The sequence below is a fragment of the Hirundo rustica genome, chromosome 1 (genome assembly GCF_015227805.2).
Source record: "Hirundo rustica isolate bHirRus1 chromosome 1, bHirRus1.pri.v3, whole genome shotgun sequence".
In the NCBI taxonomy this organism is placed as follows: Eukaryota; Metazoa; Chordata; class Aves; order Passeriformes; family Hirundinidae; genus Hirundo; species Hirundo rustica.
In genome coordinates this window covers 75,724,713-75,744,988 of record NC_053450.1, presented here as the reverse complement: position 1 = coordinate 75,744,988, position 20,276 = coordinate 75,724,713, and the positions used below count along the sequence as shown (strand labels likewise).

Genomic DNA, 20,276 nt, shown 5'->3' with positions numbered 1-20,276 from the left:
GCGGCGGGGAGGAGGAGAAGGAGGAGGAGGAAGAGAAGGAGGGCGGTGTTTTCCTGCGCGGCGCCGCGGCCGTCGCTCCGCCGCCGGCGAGCGTCAGGCGGGGGGGGGCCCGGCCCGGCCCTTCCCCTGGCCCCCGCGCCCCGAGGATGGCAGCGCTGCCCGCACGAGTGGCTGGCGGCGGTGTCCCTCCTCTTTTTTTTTCCGGCAGCGGCGGCGGCGGCGGCAACGGCGGCGGATCATTGTTGTGTAGGAGGAGGGCGGCGGGGATGGACTTGATCTCTCGGGTCTCCTGCTAAGGCGGCAGCACAGCGCGCCCCGCCGCCCAGCCAGCGCCGCGCCGCGCCGGGCAGGGAGGGACCGGCCCGGCCCCCCGCCCGCTCCCCGGCTCTTTATTTTTAGGGGGCTCTGCTGCTCCTCTCCCTCGCCCTTATCTCTCCCCCACCCCCTCCCCGCCCGCACACACGCACAGGGACACGCACGCACCCTCCTCCGGTGCCCTTTCATCCTTCCCCCGCGCCGTCCTCCCGTGCCGTCTCCTGCCGCGGCAGATGCGCCGCGGGTCACCGCGCAGCTGGGACTATGGTGAAATTTCCAGCGCTCACTAACTACTGGCCCCTGATCCGGTTCCTGGTCCCTCTCGGCATCACCAACATCGCCATCGACTTCGGGGAACAGGTAAGGCAGCGCCTCTCCGGGGAGCGACCCTCTCCCGCCCGCCCTGCCTCGGCGCCGGGCTGGTGCGGTCGGCGCCTCCGCCGAGAAGGGAAGGGACGGAGATCCGAGCCGAGCCGAGCCGAGCCGTGCCGTGCCCCGCCGTCCTGCCCCGGCTCATCGCGCCGGGCGGGGACTGCGGCCCCTGCGCCGGCGGGGGCAGCTGGCGGCCGGTGCCGGCGTGCCTGCCCCGGCGGCCGTCCGGGAGCACGGGCTGCCCCGCACCCCCGGGAGATGCCCGGGGAAGGACGGCAAGGTTTGGATTGTTTCGGGGAATTTTTCCCCCTCGCATTTCACGATTATATAATGTGAAATTACATAATGCATCGGCCGGGGGCTGGCGGTGGTTGATCCCCGCGCTGCCACGGCCGCTCAGGTGCAGCCGCCCCTAGCGCAGTGCAGCGCGGCTCGGCGGCGGCTGGAGCGGGGCGGGCGACCCGGCTGCCGCCGCCCGCTGCTGCCCGAGGGGCTCCGCGGCCCCCCCGCCCCGCCGCGCTGCCGCTGCCGCTGCCGCAGCCCTCGGGCCCCGCAGCCGGGAGCCCCCGCCGCGCCACCGCGGGAGGAGCGCGGCATCCCGCGGCGAGGGGGCGAATACCCGGCGGGGCTCCGGGCAGGTGAGCGCCCGGCTGTACCCCTGCCCCGCCGCTGTTCTGTGCGCTTCAGCACTGCTGCGGTTCTGTAGCGGTGTTGGTGACCTAAGGCTGTCCCCTGGCGTGGGCACCGAGAAGATTGCCCGGCGTATCCGAACCCGCCGCCAGCCTGTGTCCCTGACGTGCAGCCATCCCAGTTCGTCCTCCCGATCCTCGCTTGCTGCGTTTGCACCGAAAACATGTTCAGTGCTTGACGTACCCGAGCTAAGTGCTCTTTTGCCACTGCACTGGGGCGTGGGGGAGTCTCTGCTCTCACATTTTGGTATCTATGACAGTCCAGACCCCGGGCTTGTGTTAGGCTGCACTATATAGGACCTGTCATTACATTTTTAGTAGAATGGTATACACTACTACTTACTTGGAAGTGTTACGGTGGGTAGTCACGCTAGGTATTGCACCCCAGATAGCTTTATCTTTGTCCTGAGTCACTCAGTTTGGCTAAGAAGAGTAGACATTTACTCCTGTCCTTCTCGAGCAAAGATACCAGAAAATTACTGTGTATTTTCAAGCATTTGTAAAGAAGAAAGTGAAAGGAAAAATACTACAGTGGGAAAAAATAGCTAACATTAATCATATGTTTGTCATGGCTGTGCCAATCACATTTTGATTCCTACTCCTTTAAATAAACTAAAAAATACAATTCCATCCTTGTCTAACAACTACATCCTTTCCTACTAAGTCAGTCTTCTTTAAAACATACTGGGGGGGGGAGAGGGGAGGGAAATCTAAATATAGAGATGACAAAGGAGAAGGAGATTTAAATGCTAATGGCTATGCCATGTTAATGACATACAGTAGAAGTTAAATTGAAAGCAATGCACTTAGAAAACTGAGTATGACAGGTGCATTCATACAGTTTGCTTCATACAAGGTCAGCTCGATTCAAGGTAAATGTCAGCCTATAAAAAAACATACCCATGGCTTCAGTGTGCTCTGAACCAGGATTTCAAAAATTTGCAAGTAATTTTACAAGCAAGGGTGTTTCTGTCTGGCTGGGTACCAGTGACACCTGAGAGATGTTAATCTGTGAATGATGCATATAAACGCTTAAGCAACAGCGTTGGGGACAAAAATGTCTTAGAAAATGTGTTTTGTTTGATAGCCAAGTCATAGGATTGGCCTTTCAGGAGAGTTGGAGTTAGCCCTTGTCTCAGATGGCTGCCTGGGGAGATATTTAATTGAAAAGGGAGAAATCCAGCCTGCTAGAGCTCTAGCTTCTTTCAGGAGCAGAAACTGTACCAGCCTTACCTACATGGAAATCAGGAAACTGAAGCGGGGACGAAGCTACTCCAGGTCTGAAGGGTTCCTCTTTACAGGACAGTGATTTTATTTTCCTCTACGTAATACATGAAGTTACTTTTTGCACTTGTACAACATTACTGTTGGACTTGGGAGGCTGAAAGTACGTTGACTTGCTGAGCCACTCACCTTTCTGCTTTACATTTTCAAAAAATGTAATAATTTTAATGTGAGGGATAAATGCAAGCAACATAGAAGAATGGGTGTGCCAATAGATAGCTCTGCAAAGGCTGCAGTACCCCCTCCTGTGAATGTATCCTGCAGGTAGCACAGATTTCTAAGAATGATAAGGGAATTAAAATTTTCATGAAGGAATATTACTTGCTCTGGACAATACTGTAAAAGAGACAGGAGAACTGCAGGTCAGAAGTAAGAGATGACTGTAAAAAATACAGGGAAAGAATGGATCTTGCCTGACCAGGGAAGAGGACGTGTGTAAGAAATTCTGTTAGTCATAAACCGTTTTGATGTATGGTATTTATATATTGCTCCCTCAAGTGAGGAGAGTATTTGGAAGTAGAGTGTTCAAAGCAGAGCCATCCTAGGAAAACCTCATACTATTAGATACCTCAGATTGAAAAGTGAGAAACAAAGAGAATCACATCTTTTTTTTTTCCTCTTACCTTGAGAGGCTTTTCTGGGTGTTGAGTAGTTGTAGTCAATAGCAAACATCAGTAGAAAATTACCGGATTCTTGGTATGCAGCTGCCTCTAGGTTTCTTGCTACTTTAAGGGAAATTTACAGTAAGGCTAAAGATTGTTTGCAGGACATAGGTTAAGGCTGTCACCATTACCCCATATAAGATGCTTGGTATGGCAAGTCTCTTTAGTTTACAGGAAGTAAAAAATGCTGGTGCAGTGCTTAAGAACTAATAAACTCAGCTCCTGAAGTCACTTCCAGAACAGCTACGGCCAGTGAAGAGCCAGAGCCTCCTGTTTACCCTGGACTCTAATCCAAAAATGCTTTAGGACGAAACTATATTACAGAGTTACTCCAATCCTGTGAGCTGACCTCACTTCTGCACCTCATAAAGTCTCTCAGACAAATACCTGATTTTCTTTTCCTCTACTAAAAGAGGTAGTCCTGATGCATGACCAGGTAAATTACCAGAATATTAGAGAGATAAACCATTTCTAACTTACTTTATTGATTTTTTTCTGCAACCCATTTCTAGTTTATTTACAGTGCTACATGGCTTTTATGAAATTAAATACTCATACCTTTCTTCCTAAGAGTACAGCCTTCAGGAAAATAGTCCCAAATATTTTGGCTAAATGTTCATTCTCCACTCAAATCTGTGTCTCTGTGTGTCAGTAACGTGTGTGTTCATGTGCACGCATATTTTTTTCTCCGGTTATAGGCATGCACACACAAATACACACAACGGAACATTTTCATCCCAAGAGCTTATAACATCACCAGAAGAGAGATGGTCTCTTTTTTCCTGCCATTGAGAGGAGCTTTCAACTCTCAACATCTTACCCTGAGATTCACAATAATTACTGTTGTACGTAGGGCTCAGTCATTGGAGAACAAAGTTTGCATTAAAAATTCTGGCTCCCTTGCTTAGTGATAAATAAATGAATGCCTCCCATGTGATGGAGAGCAACACAGCTTCAAACAACTCAACCAGCAAATAACAGCATTGCTACCCTGTGGGCGCAAAAATCTATCACCACCCACATCAGTTTTCGTTTTAACACAGTTCCAGGGCTGCTCACATATATTCTGGTGGCCTGACTTCTAACATTTGCATCAGCATTTTTACAAAGGGGTAAAGCTGAGGTGTGCATGAATTCACTAACTTTGTCAGAAGCCTGGGCTCAGCCCTAGGCAGCACTAAATACAGTTTGCAAGTGTGGCTGGTAACTCTGTCTGATGCCCATGGGGTGGCAAAGGCCAGGCAGAAGAGCAAGCAGTATTTGGATCTCAAGGCCCATGCAGTAGTCCCTTAATTATCAATGGGAGCACTAGGAGGGGTTTTTTTGTGGGGGCTGTTTTTAACTTTGAGCCTATCACGTAGCCAGCCCCTGGATCATCGGTTTGTGTCGCTGTCAGTAGCTGGTGGCCAGGCAGTTTAGCGTGCCAGCGTAACTTGTGTATGCACACACCGTGCTCAGGGGCTTGCGGGCCCTTGGAAACTAAAACTGAGCAAGCACAGCCCTGCTGCTGCTTTCTGCCAAGGTCACTCAGGTGCTCTGGTCCCTGCAGAGAACTTGCCCACGTTGTAGTGTTTGAGATCCAAAGGAAATGCTAAGTGGTTTGGATTTCAAATTATTTTGCAATAATTGCTGGGTTTTTTTCTTGTATTTGATTGAGGTTTTTTGGTCTGTTTTTGTTGTTGTTGTTGTTGTTTTTTAACTTAAAAAAAGAAAGTTGCCAGAAAAGGAGAACAAGTCATGAATAATGTATCAAAAAGAATTAGTGAGCTTATTGTCTGCCCATGCCATTTGCAAACTTGGTAGGGGGTTAAACATTTTGATTAATGCCTTATGAAGCTTGGTTTTGGGGTAAGCATTATTGTCTGGACGTTCAAAACAAGTAATGGGAGAGTTCACATTCCCAGCTGTTCACCAGGGATTTATGCCAAGTTGTGTAACCTTTCCATGGCACAGTTTCCCTGCCTTTGAAGTGTGCCTAGACACCTACCTGTATATAGATGTAATGAAAATTCATGTGTCAGAGGCACTCTGAGATGAAAGGTGCTGTATGAGTGCAAAGTACTCCTGTTATTGATGTTGTAAGAGGTCAGGGACTCGTTTAAATTGTGTAGGACTTTAGTACCATATAAACAAGAAAGCTAACAACGTCCTGTAGTTGGTGTACAGCATGACTGTATCTTATTACCACAACCACATTACTAATAGGGTAGCCTGGTGGAAATATCCTATTTATTTTAAATGAATGTGAACTACACAGCATTTTAAATTAAATTTAGATTAAATTATGTTGAAGAAGGAAACATATACAGAGTATACTTTCAACAGTATTTTTTTGTTACTATTTTCCATGGCATTATTTCGAAGCAGCTTCTCTTGCAGAATTCACAAGAGAAATAGCTAGGAATGGCCCCTGAAATATATCTAAGTTTCCTGTTTAGAGTGAGCACATACAAGTGAGACCCTCTATGAAGGAGTAAAAGCCGAAGCACACACACCTGAAGTTGTAACTTTCAGGATATATGCCTCAGTTCTGTCTCCAGAGACTTTTCTGTAAGCAGTGCAGCTTTACTTCCCTCTGCATGCCAGCTTTAGCAGTCCAGCTCTGGCTCCTGAATGATCATCTGCCAAGCAGTGGGGGTTTTCATACCGGTGCTTGGTGGGCTCTAGACCACGTGGACAGCTCTTGAGATTGCCCAAGAGATTGATTAGTTTTATATGTCTGCGTTAGTGCAGCGGTGTTACACACCAGGCTTTGCGTTCACTACTTGCGCGGAGCATTTGCTGGCGTTTCACAGCAGGCGGTGCGTGCTGAGATCTGGGAAGAAGTCAAAGATCTCATAAAACACTTGCAGATAAAAGCCAAATCTCAACAAAGTGCTAATGTTCTTAAAGGTGACAAAGACTTACTCCTGGCAGCTAAACCAATATCTATTTGCATTTTAAAGCATTCAAGTTATAAAATAAACGGGTTTTGAAGAGCACTGGGGCTATCACCACTGGAGATTTCACATGGTACTAGAAATGATGAGAGTGAACCTGCACTGCTAACAAGGTGTCTATTCCCTGCAGTGCTCCATGTTGCCATAGTGTAAAATACATAATCTTGAGCTAGGACCTGTTTTGGTCCATTTGTCAGTACCTTCCCTTTTTTTATCCTGATCTCTCCCTCCTTCACAAAACCATCCAGTTCCCTGCCTCCCACCTGACATGGCTGTGTCAGCTTGGCTCTGAGGACTTCTCTGGACTTCTTATGCTTCACTGTTGAGAACGGGCAGGTTTTGTACTTGATGATAACCATTAAGCATGTCTGAAGGAATTTGCTATCTATAGAGCTGTAGAGAGAGCTTATTTCCAGGACAGGTTGAAAGGAGGACAGGAAAAACAACTCCATGCAGCACCAACCAGCCCCTTTTTAATGAAGTAATTTAATTAAACTCAAAAGTGTAAGTTCAGATGATATTTACCCACCAGGTTGCTGGAAGATAAAACTTTGAGGTCTGTGGGGTGGAAATGATTCTCCCTACCAGAAGACTAACTCATACAGTGGGAGACAAGGAATATTTCCAACTTTTCCAAACAGTTACAGTTCCCAGTCTCTAGGCTCGAGGGCCCTCGCTGGAGATACTCCAGTCATAATATGATTGGATATCCACTGAAAAAGGTGCACAAGGCTAACCAAATACTTCTCATGCTTATTTCAGAGATAGGGAAATTGGCTTCTCTTCTCCCTATGCAAGTGAAAATCTAGAAGACTAAGACAGTATCAGGAATTGAAATAAGGAGTTGAAAATACCCCAAGCCTAATTTTAAAACATGGGTTCAAAACTGAAATTTTGGAAGGGGTTTGAACCACTGTATTCTCCATCATGTTGAGAAATCCCTGAAGTAAAACTTTTGGTTGTGAAATGAACTGACCATTTGCTTCATTTCGGGACTTTTCTTGTTTATTTTTTTCTGCTGCCTTTTTCTAAAACCGAGATAGCTGATTTCTCTTTACATTTGCTTTGCTCTGAACTGATTTCCTTTTGATCATTGCTCATTTTGCTGCTGCCTGAAGATCTTGGTTGTATACAAAGGCTTATATGACATGGCCAATCTTATGACTAAAGATAAAGTGTCTTTATATTCAAAGAAGACATACACTCAAGGCTGTAGCTCTGAAAGTGCAGATTCTATCTGTTGCCATCTTGATCTTAGACAAGACATTTCTCTTTGTGTGAGTTTCATCAGTTCTAAAATAGCGATGTGTTTCACAAGGCAGTTACAAAGTATTTTCCTTCATATTTGTAAAACGTGGATGTAAGTCGCTGTATAAATAGAAAATTTAAATATATCTGCCAGCTCATGCAGAAAACTCCATGCATAAAACTGAGCAATTCCAAACAGATTTTGCTTTGCAGCTACTTTGAGAAATCTGTGATGTTTTTAAATAACAGATATTACTGCTGAGCTCAATTCCAGTTCAAATGACATCAGAAATTGTGTTTCTTAAAAAAATATGGGTAATTTGTAACTATCTTATATTTTAATGAGCTAATTTAATCAGTCATTGCTACCTCATGCTCTTTGTATTTGGAAACCTGTGGATTTTGGGGTGAGGGAAACAGGAATGTTGATACGCAATTAGATAATCAGATTGCATTTCTTTTTGCTTGCTTGATTTTCTACTCACATGATATTGCTGTAACTATGGTTTTAGATACCACCACTGTCTTTTTAGATGACCATTAGATAGAGAATTAAAAAGAACCACCATAAGAAATGTAAATGACCTGTGCACTTCAGTGTCTGAAACAGCAAAGCTCTGCAGTTTTCCCATGTTCTGTCTCCTTTATGGTATTGCCTCTCTTTCAGATTTTCCACAGGATGTCACTACCTTGCTATAGAGTTTTTCTACATCTGCACTGTTTCTTGATGAGTACCCTCCTGATGTAATACAGAAGAAAAGAGCCAGCGTGAAACATTAACACAGAATAATTCCAGGTGTAAATATGCATTTTGTTCCAAAGAGGGCTGAAGTAGAGCACTTTTACTTGCAATAGCACAGTTGATTTCCACAGCCTTTGCAAGGGCATTCTAAAAAAGGACAAAGGAAAAATACTGGAGAGTAGGGAGCAGTTTGTTGAAGAATAAGTACCACAAGGGTGTGAAATCTCAAGTGCCATTTTAATTATTTTCCCGAAGATGATGCAAAAAAATTCACTGTTGCTGTTTTGGCTGGAGTGTTACTGCTGGAGAAAGGGTGGTCACTGTTGCCCAACAGGTCCAGTTTGCTTTACTGATGTAGTGGTTCAGGAAGAGTTCAGCTTTTAGTGTGGGAAGTGAATAAACTGCAAGTCTCTACTTACTTTCAAGTGTTTTGCTTCACATGGTATTTCTGCATTGTTATGGCGGTTTTTTTCAGTCCTTTTCAATTTTTACAGCCCAGAAATTTTTCAGTGGAGTGCAGAGAAACTTCACGTGCACAGGAGCTGGAGAGCATACATGGTTTTATATTTCTTCATTACCTGTTTCCAACTCCTTGTAAACATTTCCTAAGGTGCACAGTTCTGTGGGGCTGAAAGCTCACTGAACCAAGACGTGCCAGCCTGTTTGCTGGCAAATACATTTGAAAGGCTTTTGGCTGGGAGATGTTCTGTCTACCAGCCTTCTTACCTATGTTTTGCACTTAAATCAGTGAATGAAGTCAGATGCAGGTTGCACCTGAGCTTTAATGTGCTGGCATGATTATTGCCTGTACTGGCTGAAGAATGCAGCGGTGCCTGTCAGCCGGGACTGATTTTTTTCCTTCATCAAGTCAGATGTGCAACCGCATCACCCAGTGTTCTTCCCTTGTTTTTTTAAAGGTGGTATTTGGCATCTACTTTCCTGAAAATGCAGGGTTTATGTCCAGATTTTATTGGGCTCTTTCTCCTGTTCACTCCCTGCTCACCCCTCCTTCCTTCTGCTGCATACCAGTGACCAATATCTTATTTTTGTAACCTCTGTGTTACTATACAGTAGCTGCTGTTCCTGTAGCTGTGGGTAGTTAAGATGAGGTAGCCTCTGATCCATCCCTGGCATCCTCGCTCCTCAAGGCAAGGGCTTTCCTTGCATCAGCATACCAGTGTGCTCCTAGAATTTGGCAGCCTTTGATCTCAAATCTGCTGTCCTGCAGATGGAAGACAGATACTTGAACAAGTCCATCCTTGCCATTTCCTCTGTCAGCATCTTACCAATTAAAAAACCTTTAGGCCATTTGAAAAGGAAATTAATTGTTAGCAGCATCACGGGGTGGGAAGACACTTCACATTTTTGGTTCTGTTGAGAGGGGAAAAATGCCAGTTATGCAAGAAGCAAGATTATAGAAGTGAAGCATTTATAGCTTGGACAGAAAAGGGAGTTTGATCATCTGCAGTATGAACTGTGGTGTAGTCATGAAGGAGAGGAAAGGGGAAACGAGGTTGGCTAGGTCACTACTGTGAAGAAGAACGTGGGCAGGAGCGGTGAGAAGGATTGGGGTGGTAAACACAGTTTAAACTGAAAAGATTTCCAGGAGATTTTCCAATTAAAAAGCAGAAGTTTTTCTCTCGCACACTTTACTTCCTTCTAAAATGTGGCACAAAGAGTGCTGACCTTTAGACAGCATTAGGTGGTGGTGGTGGTGTTTTACACTCATAACTCAAATTCAATGAGTTACCGAGAAAAAAAGAGTGTTGCGATCACTGTAAAGTGCTGTATGTGACGGGTCAAACCTGAAGACCACATTTTCTGAGCTTGAGAACCACGACTTCCTCAAAGGCATTCAGTACGCTCTAGAAGGGCACTATAGTTATGGTGTCTTACTAAGGTAAGGTGTAAAAAACCTGCAACTCAGAGGTGAGGAACTTCTTTTATTAATAATTGACAGTCATGATACAGTTTTCTCACAGCACCCTGTTTTTCACATGTTGCCTCCCAGATTCAGCACACAGAGAGCACTGGCTAGGGGGAGAAACCAGAGCTACCTAGCTAGTAGAAATACAGACTGCAAATCTTTTCTTGCTCTTTTTAGAAGTGTTCACTGAAGGCAGCGCAGCCTTTGCTACCCGAGTGGAGCAGTGCAGTGTTAGTGTCTCCCTGGCGGAGCTGAGGGGAAAAAATCTGAACAAAATGAGCTTATCAAAGTGCAGGAACCTTTCCACTATGAGAGGAGTAGAGTGTTGAGATGTCCTCAGTGTGGAAGTAAGGGAGATCTTAACTCTGCTTTTTAGCTGGAGGCTTGCTGAGTTTTTTAAAGGCATAAGCTGTTGTGAGACAAGTTTTTGCAAACACAAGGGGAGGTTTCAGTCCTGTGGTCCCATATGGTGTATGCCCACAGCCCTGGACCCTTTCTTGCCCTCTCTCACTTACACTTCCTTACTGCCTTTCCAGTTCACTTCTTCGGGTTCTTTGCTTGGTTGTCCCATGGGTCCTGGAGTGTATGAGTTACAGACATCTCCGTGGCTTTGTTACAGACTGGAGCTGCAGTGCAGCACCTCTTCCTAATTGCTACCAGGGAGCCCGTCCATTTTGCCCTCATCCTGCTACTGGTTTGGGTAATTTATTCCATCAGTCCATCCCCCTTCCTCCTCCACTGTGGCCTTTTGGAGATGACTTTGAACATTAGAATTATTTGCAACCCACTCAGCCCTAGAGGGCAACTAAGAAGATGAGTTCAAAGCAGCCGCCAACTCTGCCCAGAAGTGAAAATGCCAGATGATGTACTTGACATCTCTGGTTAGTTTGCTCTGCATTTAGTAGCACATAACAACTGGTAATGTGGGGCTCCAAATTCAGTGTGACAGCACTGTCAGCTTCCCCTGTAGTTATGTTGGGTCTTAACAATTTTGCAATCTCAAGCATTCACTTTAAAACAGGAAGAAAATCCAAACCACACATTTTTCAGCACATTAAAACACCAAAGGCACCAAAAACACCACTGAAAGCTTTTTTTTTTTTGACACAGGTAAACACTTTTTTCACACTCTTCTTTAAGACACACATGTACGTGGTGCGTTGTGAGCAGGAGACTGCCTTTATAGGAGAATTATACACTGAGTGGTGCTAAAGTACTGTCCTGATTACTGCTGACTTACATGCAAGACTAAATAAATGTTCAAGGCAATAAGGAGATGGGCTGTAACTGCTCATATACCTGATTTGTGACTTATCACATGGGCCATCTCTGGTTACATGTTGCATGTGCAAATGGTGTTTTGTTTTTAAATCCATGGTTTCGTACGTGAATTTTATCTTTTCAAAGTGTGACCTTGAGAGCAGTCCTGATCACTGCACCACTGTTCTTTATATACTTGTGGGTAGTGATTTTGCTTCAGAATGTTTTATTCCAAAGCATGAAAGCATGACCACCTTTTGGCACTCAGAGTCTTGTTCTTATATGTGCTTTCTGAGATGCAGTCAACGGTCTGCTGGTTAGGACATACTCCAGCATTGTAATGGCCTTGGGAAGAGCTTTCGTCAGCAGTGCCTTCTGGATCTAATATATAAGTAGTCTGGGGTTTTTTCTGTTAATGCTGTGCACAGGCTAGTGTATCTCTATGTAAGTAAATTCATGATAAATGTCACTAGGTATCCTGCTTGACATTTTCTTACTCTGGGCTTGACCTAGTGATGAGCTTTGAATTGCTGTCCAGAAAAGGCCAGTGTCGTTGTGGGCTAGCTTTTCCAAATCAGAGCATGCAATTTTTGTCAGCTGCAAGCTCCTACCACTTTGTGGGTGGTTGCATCACTGAAGAGAAAATAGCTAACGAAGGCACAGTCATTGCCTCGGGACTTTGCCAAGGAAACCTCATGTGAAGTTACATATTTGTGACTTTGAGCTGCAAGGGTTTGGTCATGCTTGCAGTAACCTGCAGATGTGGGGTCTGTCGTATTCTGTGTGCATCCAGGGATTTGAAAGGGGAAATAAGAGGTAAGAAAGAGGGGTTTAGATCAAGCTGTCTGAAAGGGAAAGGCCTGACATCCTTGGCTTTAGAAATACCACCACATCCCAGAAGTCCTGGGTCATGAAAGCTTTCCCCTGCACTAGAAGGGCTGAAACGCTCCAGTCAAAGCGACTGCGGGGCCATAATTTCATCACTAATATTGTGGTGAGTAACAAACTAGAAACTTTTTCCTCTGTCATTCTGCTGGAAGTCTGAAGTAGACAAAGGAGTCGTGCCAGTGCAGGTTTAGCTTAATGAGAAGGCCGTCAGGTTCTGTACTGAGACCAGCATTGAGAAGAATGTTAAATCAATACTTGTCCAGCTGGTGATAAAGGATTACCTGAACTTAACTGTAGAAATAAATAGAGGAAAAAATATGATTCACTAATAGCCTTGACCCTTTTTCAAGAACAGAGAATAGTAGCAGCACGTAAAACCATTAGATATGAATACAGTATGGAGTGCTATGACAAGAAATAAGCGAATTGGCTGGACAGGGAAGTCCAGCTAGAAGAACAGAGAATACTTGAGTTTGTTGTTTTGGTTTTTTTCACTCTTAACACACTTACAGCATTACGGAACCCTAAGCACTCTTATACTTTGCTGTTGATGCAGCATATGGGTGAGGGATGCACAGAGAAGAATTACAAGAAAGGATTAGTAGCTGTTTTGCAAGAGGTTACTATTGCAACTTCTGGGAGTTGGTTTCAAAGGCATCTGCAAGCATGAGTGTGTCTTGTTTACTTTCCATGCAGAATAGTGCCTCTATAGCCTCTTGACATTTAGAGTCAAATACCTCTACCCTTTCCCTCTTTCTGTTTTGGCCAGATAAGATCCTATAACCTCAAATCTTCTGTGTATATCCCTTTGTTTTGCAGTTCCTTTGTGAAAGAAAGAAAACAACCATTGAGAAAGGAACAGGATATGAAAATAGGGAGCTGCCCTCAATTCAATCCTTTTGTCTTCCACTGAATCCCTGCATGGCAGTGTGGTAATGCAGCACCACAACCAACAGTCTGGCATCTGCAGCCTGCCAGGCTGAACCCTGAGGGATCAAGCATCATCAGTCTCATCTTTTACTGTCTGTTTTGGCTCTTTGCTTATACATATTTATTTAAGACAGGGGTTTTTTTGGTTTCAGCTCTTGGCTGGGGCCTCCCGTGCACTGCTCTAGTCGGTGGCCCTGGACAGCTCCTGTCCCTTCACCTTGTCATCCTGCCTCCTATTTACTGCCCTTTTTTCAGTCCATAGTAGTCTGTAAGCTTCAAATTCCTGCTCCTCTTCTGTCTCCTTTGCTTTTCCTTCTCTGTGCCAGTCCACAGGCTGCCTCCAAGGCACATCCTATTGCTGTTTGCAGACCAGCAGCCCACAGTAAGTACGGCAGCAAGGTGCCTGCCCCCAACAGATTCCTTCCTTGCAAACAAGAGGTCTGGTTCAGCAAGAGAAATGCTTAATTAGAAAATTTTGTTTGTGTTTGTGGGCTTTAAATGTAGGCCTCACTTCAGCTCATATACAGGTATTTATCTCATATGAGACAGCCAGGCTTCAAATGAAGAATGAGAGCTTTGTAAAGCTTGCAAGGGTTTTACCTAGCAAAGGTCTGTGCCTGCCGCTTCATCCTCCAGACATGCAGTTGTGGTACCAGGCAGCATGCTACCCAGCTGTATGTGTTCCTCCTTTCACATCCCACCATGTCAGAGCCAGGTCCAGGTCAGTCTGGTTCAATTACTTTTTCTCTAGGACTGGCATGGCACGGTGCTGGCAAGGCATGGCTGTGACTACTTCACCACTTGACCTGTGACTCCCTGTCATCCTCGCCCAGGTGTTTTGAATTCCCCCTCAGCATGATGCCTTGTAGGAGAAGCAGTGAATTTTTGTCTCTGCATGCTGATGTCTGATGGCACATGATAAATGCCTGGCATCCTCATTGGTGGCTTTTTTCAAAGAACCTACAAACCAAGGTCAGAGTGATTATTCTCACTAAGTCTTAAAGCCAATTTCTGGATCACAGACTAGAATAACATTGCCTGCATTCCCCACATGCCTGCTGATCCTGCTGTTAGGTCTCATTGCTGTGGCTGACAAAGAATGTTTTCTTACCTGCATGGCCAGAGATAAAGATGTTGGAGTGCTGAGAGGATCTAATCTTAACAAAGCCCCTTTTGGATCAGGGCGTACTTCTGCTCTTTGCTGTATTCTTTCAAAGACAGTCGTTTGAGGAAATCTGGGAGAAGCATGTCCAGCTCAGTCAGTTTTACATGGGCTTGAATATAAGGTGCAGAGAGATCCAGGTGTTGTGAAGGTGCTCGCTATAGGCTTCAGACAGAAACGTCCCCATTGTGAGCCTGTGCATCCCTTGAGGGACTTTGATGTTCATGACCATTTTTAACATTATAAATATTTTTTAAATGCTATATATAATTTGTTTTCAGACATTTTCAGGTCATAACTAAACTACTAGGCTTGTTCCAGATTAGGGATGGATGGCATGAATAGCACAGTGTGAGTCAGATCCATCACATGTTCTAAATTAAACTTGTGCTGAGCCAACATTGATCTTAAGACTCTTTCTGAAAATCTCCCTACTTTACAGATATTGCTGATAGTGTTTCTACAGAGGCTGATAATGAAGAAAAATATAAAGCAGAAGCATGGAGGACAACTGTATGATGGGAGTACTCAAAACATGCAACTAGGAGAAAGTATTCTGAATAATCAAGTCAGTGAAATAACAGCTTCAGCAGCATATAGGTTTTGGCTTGCCTAGCACTCTTAAAAGTTCAAATTGCAAACCTCTAATGTTGCTGAAGCAGAGTTGTCTCCTAATGAACACGAATGTTTCCCTACCTAGGCATTGCAAGCTACCTAAAGTATAACCACGAAGGGTTCCTGTTTTCTGGAGGGGGGAAAGAGGAGGTTGTGAGATAAAGATCAGAAGATAGAAGGTCTTGGGGGATTTATCTGATGACCTGTCCCCTAGTAGAGGTAATGCACGCTCTAAGTGAGATTTCACCTGGGATACTTTGCACATTTATGGCCATACATACTTAAGACAGGTCAGTTCAGACTTGTTCAAAAGATCAGGCAAAAGAAACCCCAGCTATTAATTTCTCCTTTCTTTTTTTTAAATCAGTCATCTTATCTGAGAAGGTGAAACTGAAAGGTTTTGGTTTCTGTAGCCCAGCAAAGAAAGATGGAGCGTGATTAAGGAGTTTGTCTGTGAGGGAGACGGGATCATGTTTTCTGATGGGAAGATGGTAGCCTACCTGCGCACAAGAGGAAATTGAGTAGCAGCATATGACTGTGAACAGACAATGAGTGCTTTTAAGCTGGAAATGAGGAAGGCTCCCGGCTACCAGAAGAATGAGACTCTGGAAAGAGCAGGGTCAGAAAAGCTGAACAACTTGTTTTTAAGATTGCATTAATGAAAGTCATGCTATTGCAGGTGTGCCTGGAGCACCACAAAGGATGGAAGCCTACACCCCAGCAAATAGTTTCCATTCCCTTTGTGAAGGGAAGGTAGTAAAAATTTCTTCATCTGAATATGCTGTTGTTCAAAAATACTTGTTTTTCAATATTTTTACCTTCTTTAAAGCAGGTCATTGCTTACTTGAGACCTTCACAAACCCTGTTCTCTCATAGGAATGATTCCCAAAAAGGCAAGATGTCCCTGGCTCAGCCAGGGACACAGAGGCAGGGGGCTGCTTCTGCAAGGCTGACATTGCTTCCTCTGCTTCTGCCTCTGCCTCTGCTGCTGCTGGTGCTGGTGAACAAACGGAGCTCTGTTCATTTTCTGCTCCAGCAGAATGAGCAGGGGGCGGGGAATGGGACAGAAGAAGGATGAGCTCGGGGATGGAGGTTGCTCAATAGAATGAGAAAAACATAATGAGAAAAGACAATGTATTTCTTTTCACAAAGAAATTCATTCAATTATACATGTTAAACAAAATTTGGAAGGGTTTGCTAATGCCCTTTTATTGTTGTTCACAGGACAGCTGATCCGTTCATTTTTTCTGTTTTGTATAGTAATGATAAATCAAAGCGGATCATCTTGTCATCGCCATCGACCCTGATTTAGGAAAATCTAAAATCATAAAATACCTTCCATGTTTCTCATTGCTTATGTCTTCTACCAGCATTCCATAGCAAGCTGCTGTTGTGATATGAAAATCCTTTCATAGACAGAAGCATCCCGACTGAATTGAAAGCACTGCAAGAGACACGCTTGTCTTCTGTTGGCCAGTTTGAAAGTCTCAGTCTCTATATTTCCATCCATTTGAGTTGTGTTGCTTTGTCCTTCTGAAAGCAAAGCAACCATTATTACAGTAATGAAAAAAAAATCTATTACAAGTTTTACAAGGCACAGTACTTTCAAAAATGTGGCATTTTAGAAGTGTGGGCATTAAATTTGTTGGCCTCTGCCTTATTGGGCTACTAAGAAGCCGTATTGATGTTGTACTAGTAAGTTAAAAATGTGATTTTAAAGTGGTTTTGTACTGTCACTAGAACAATGCATGATATAAGAAGAGCAAATGCTGAGAGTCTTAATTCTGTGTCTGAGAGATTCTGCATTTTCATTTGGGTGAATTGAGGATGAGGGAAGAGGGACTTTCATTTCACTTGGGGGCTTGGGGATTCTTTTTAGTTTTACCACGTACAGGTTTTTGAGCGGTGGTGAAGCGCAGTCCAGTTGCTCTGCTGGCAGCTAATGGAAACAAAAGGCCAGACCATGAGGTGTGTCCTGCCTGCTCTCACCCGTGGCCATCTTCTGGCCCTACTCCTTCTTCAGCCTTGATGAGGAGGGATAGCCAGGGGGAGGGGTAGGCAAAAGGTTTGTCTCAACTCTGTCACTGTTGTATGTGCAAAGAGGTAGATCCTCTCGCCTTTATAAAGGCTGTTGACCTTTTTTCTTTTTTTTTTTTTTAATCAGGGCAATGTTCGTTTTTCCACAAAGTGGCAGATCTGTTGACTTTGTACTTACATCCTAGACTCAGGAAGGTTGAAATCTCCCTGCAGCATAGGTGTTCCCTTTTCATCTCTATGATCACTCCTCATTGCTAGACCAATGCATGGGAAAATGGGTGCAGATTTGGTATTTCCCTAAATATCTTCACTCCTTGAATAGTCATGTAGACATAGAAGGTAGCAATGCCCTTAGAACGTAGAAAACTGATTTTCTTTCTTTCCCAGTCTTTTTAAAAGACTGGTCTTTTTCATTCACTCTTGGTAGTGAATTAGGAATTTGCTGTATCATTGTTAACTAAGCGGAATAAAGACAGTCTGGAAATAGAAATGGTTGCAGCCTGTGCAGATGGTTGTCAGCTGTTGCTTAATGTCATTATGAAACTGTGAAGTCATCAGAAATAGCCCCCACAGGGAACGTGAGCACTGGGCACAATGCTGGGTTTCCAAACTGAAAACAGAGACAGAAACCTGGGTGAAAGAAAGGAGTATCACATGATGTAGAAATGGCTCCAGTTCTTTTTGGCTGACTGGAAATTTCTGGCTGTTTGTAATATCTGATACCCACAGAAAAGATACAGGAAGATCCACAACCAGCAAGTGCACTCTTAATCCAAGATGGCTTGTAGAGTTTCCTTATGACTAGTGGCAACTTTCTCCACATTAACATTGAAGCCATGCAAAAACATGACCCTTGAAAGTGAGCAGGAGGAGGAGATTTAGGAAAGGATAACTTACCTTGTTAATGACACCGAGTAATAAGACACTCAAGAGAAATCCAATAGCTTCAGCAGTAAAGGTCCCGTTAGCACTGTCAAGGATGAAAAGGAAAGCCTTTAAGAAAAAGAGGCAATAAATTTGCTTTCCAACTCCTTTATCACCCATTACATAAAAAAGCCTAAGGGAACAAGATCTTACAATTGGAAAGAGTCTTAATGGTCTACAACCAGCCCAGACATTGGAACAAAAGCTGTAGTCATCACATTTCTTTGCTTTCTGGACAAAGAACTTAGTACGTAAAAAGCAGAATAAAACTCAAGAGCCTGAGATATGCCAATAAGCAAACCTCCCTTTACTCAGATAGTAAGAAAACAGATCAGGAGAGAGGACTAAGTGCAAGACTTCAAACAGCAACCTGTTAACCCATCAGGTCAATATCGGTGTGAGATGAAGATCCATCAGTTTTTCACCTATAGGAAACGACACCATCTGTGCCCTTTGGTGTTTCTCTTGTGCCATTAGAGTCAGATTCCACAACTTCCACAATCAGAAATTAGTACTGTAGTAAAAGTGAGTAGTGTCTGCTTATTCCTCTAACATGATTCAGCTTCTTTTGCTTCCAGAATTGTTGAAACCATTGCTGAGTGCATGTTCCATAGTAGTAGTGATGTTTCAGAAGAGAAAGAAAAGAATAGAGAAGTTAGTAGTTGAAATACTTGTTATTGTATTACTGCCTTAACAATATTTCTGAATCACCTGTTTGACACAGACGGAAAAGTCAGCAATGAAGGAGAAGGTAGCTGGCACTCATCGTTGACAGAAGAGGAGACAGTGTGTGAAAAGAGTATTTTTAGTTATGAACTAAGAGCAGATAATCCTAATGATGCTGCAGGATGTCAACTGTAGAAAGCAACAGCCAAATCTCATGGGTTTTCATGAAACTTAACAAAATAAGGCAAGGAATGTTCTTTTCTTTTAATGGTCCACCACCAAAGCCTGGTGTTTATTTGTAACTGAAGGGTACTTCTGTGAAGAAATCATTGGTATTGTTACAGTAAGATGCAGAGCTCCCAGGAGAGATGAGGAAACCACTGCATTTGCCTTCACTGGATACCCAAGGTGTGCTGTCTTTGATGCCTCTGTTGGACATAATTTTTGCCCACTGACGGAAGCTACTGCTGGGAAGAGCAAGCTCAGACCTGAACAAGCAAAAACACGATTTTCACTGTATGGAAGTGTGAGATGTTTTTTGGAAATAAAGCTCAGATCAAGCTGATCCCTCATAACATTAATCCCATGAAAATTAAGTTTAAGGCAGTGATTCAGTCAAGTTTCTGTTTGAAACTAAATTGAGAACTACTGTCCGTGAATAGTTGTGTTTTTCACAGTTTTCTCTGGTGGCAAATTTTTATGTTACCTGCAGAAGAATAAGAATACATATAGCTGACTATACCCATTCTTAACACAGTTAAAGAAGAAGGGCTGGTTGAGGCCATGAAACAGGCTGCTCTGAAGCTACAGCTACATTTTTATCTTCCTATTTTAAAAATACATAACTAATGTTTCAATATTGTATTGTCTCAGTTGTATTTATTAAACTAATAGCAGCAGGAATAGAAAAAAAACACATTAGTCTAGCCAAATACACTAACAGGTAGTGAACAAGCCTCAGACAGTTCCAAATTGTGCAGGCTATACAAGAGCTGTAGAGAGCAGGCAGCATTATTTGTAGTACTATGTTTCGGAAAAAAATATTAGAGAAAAAAAATCACAGATTATAAGGTGATATAACCCCTCACAAATATACAGCTACACTAAAAAAAAAAAAAAAAAAAAAAAAATCCCCTCAAATGGTTTACTTAATTTATCTACATTTCAGTAGGTTTTTACTTCAGCCTTTTACTGTAGAATTTCAGTATCTCATAGGTAGCCTACATGCAGACTTAGGGATACCAGAGCAAAGCTTAAGATAAAAATTAAGTGTGTTTATACATTGAAAGGGAATTTTTCATTATAATGTCTTGGCTGCCTTACTGTATCTGTGACCAGAGAATTTATTCTTGAAGAAAGAATAGTTTCTGTGTTTCAAACAAGCAAACAACAAAGAAGTTCAGTTACAGCATTCTGTATTTCAACGCTGTGTTTCATTCTAGATCACTACTACTGTAGTTACCTACTAGTCTGAACACCCAGCATAATCTGTTTAAAAAGAACCACAGAAAGTACTAATTGTTTTCTTCTAATGTTCTTTCTAGTTTGCATGACGCTGCTACTGTAATTCCATAGTTGCAGTTACAGCAGTAACTCAGCAGTAGTCAAAAATGATT

At 43.6% G+C, this 20,276-nt stretch overlaps 1 protein-coding gene across 1 annotated transcript in view; it reads left to right on the top strand.

The window, feature by feature from the left end:
* Window positions 1-403: 403 nt before the first annotated feature.
* The window catches only part of ANKH (ANKH inorganic pyrophosphate transport regulator), a 106,375-nt gene continuing 86,502 nt past the window's right edge, over window positions 404-20,276 (top strand). The window contains exon 1 of the mRNA XM_040060131.2: window positions 404-675. Within this exon, the coding sequence (XP_039916065.1) occupies window positions 580-675 (96 nt within the window). The 5' untranslated portion in view covers window positions 404-579. The remainder of the gene's footprint in view (window positions 676-20,276) is intronic.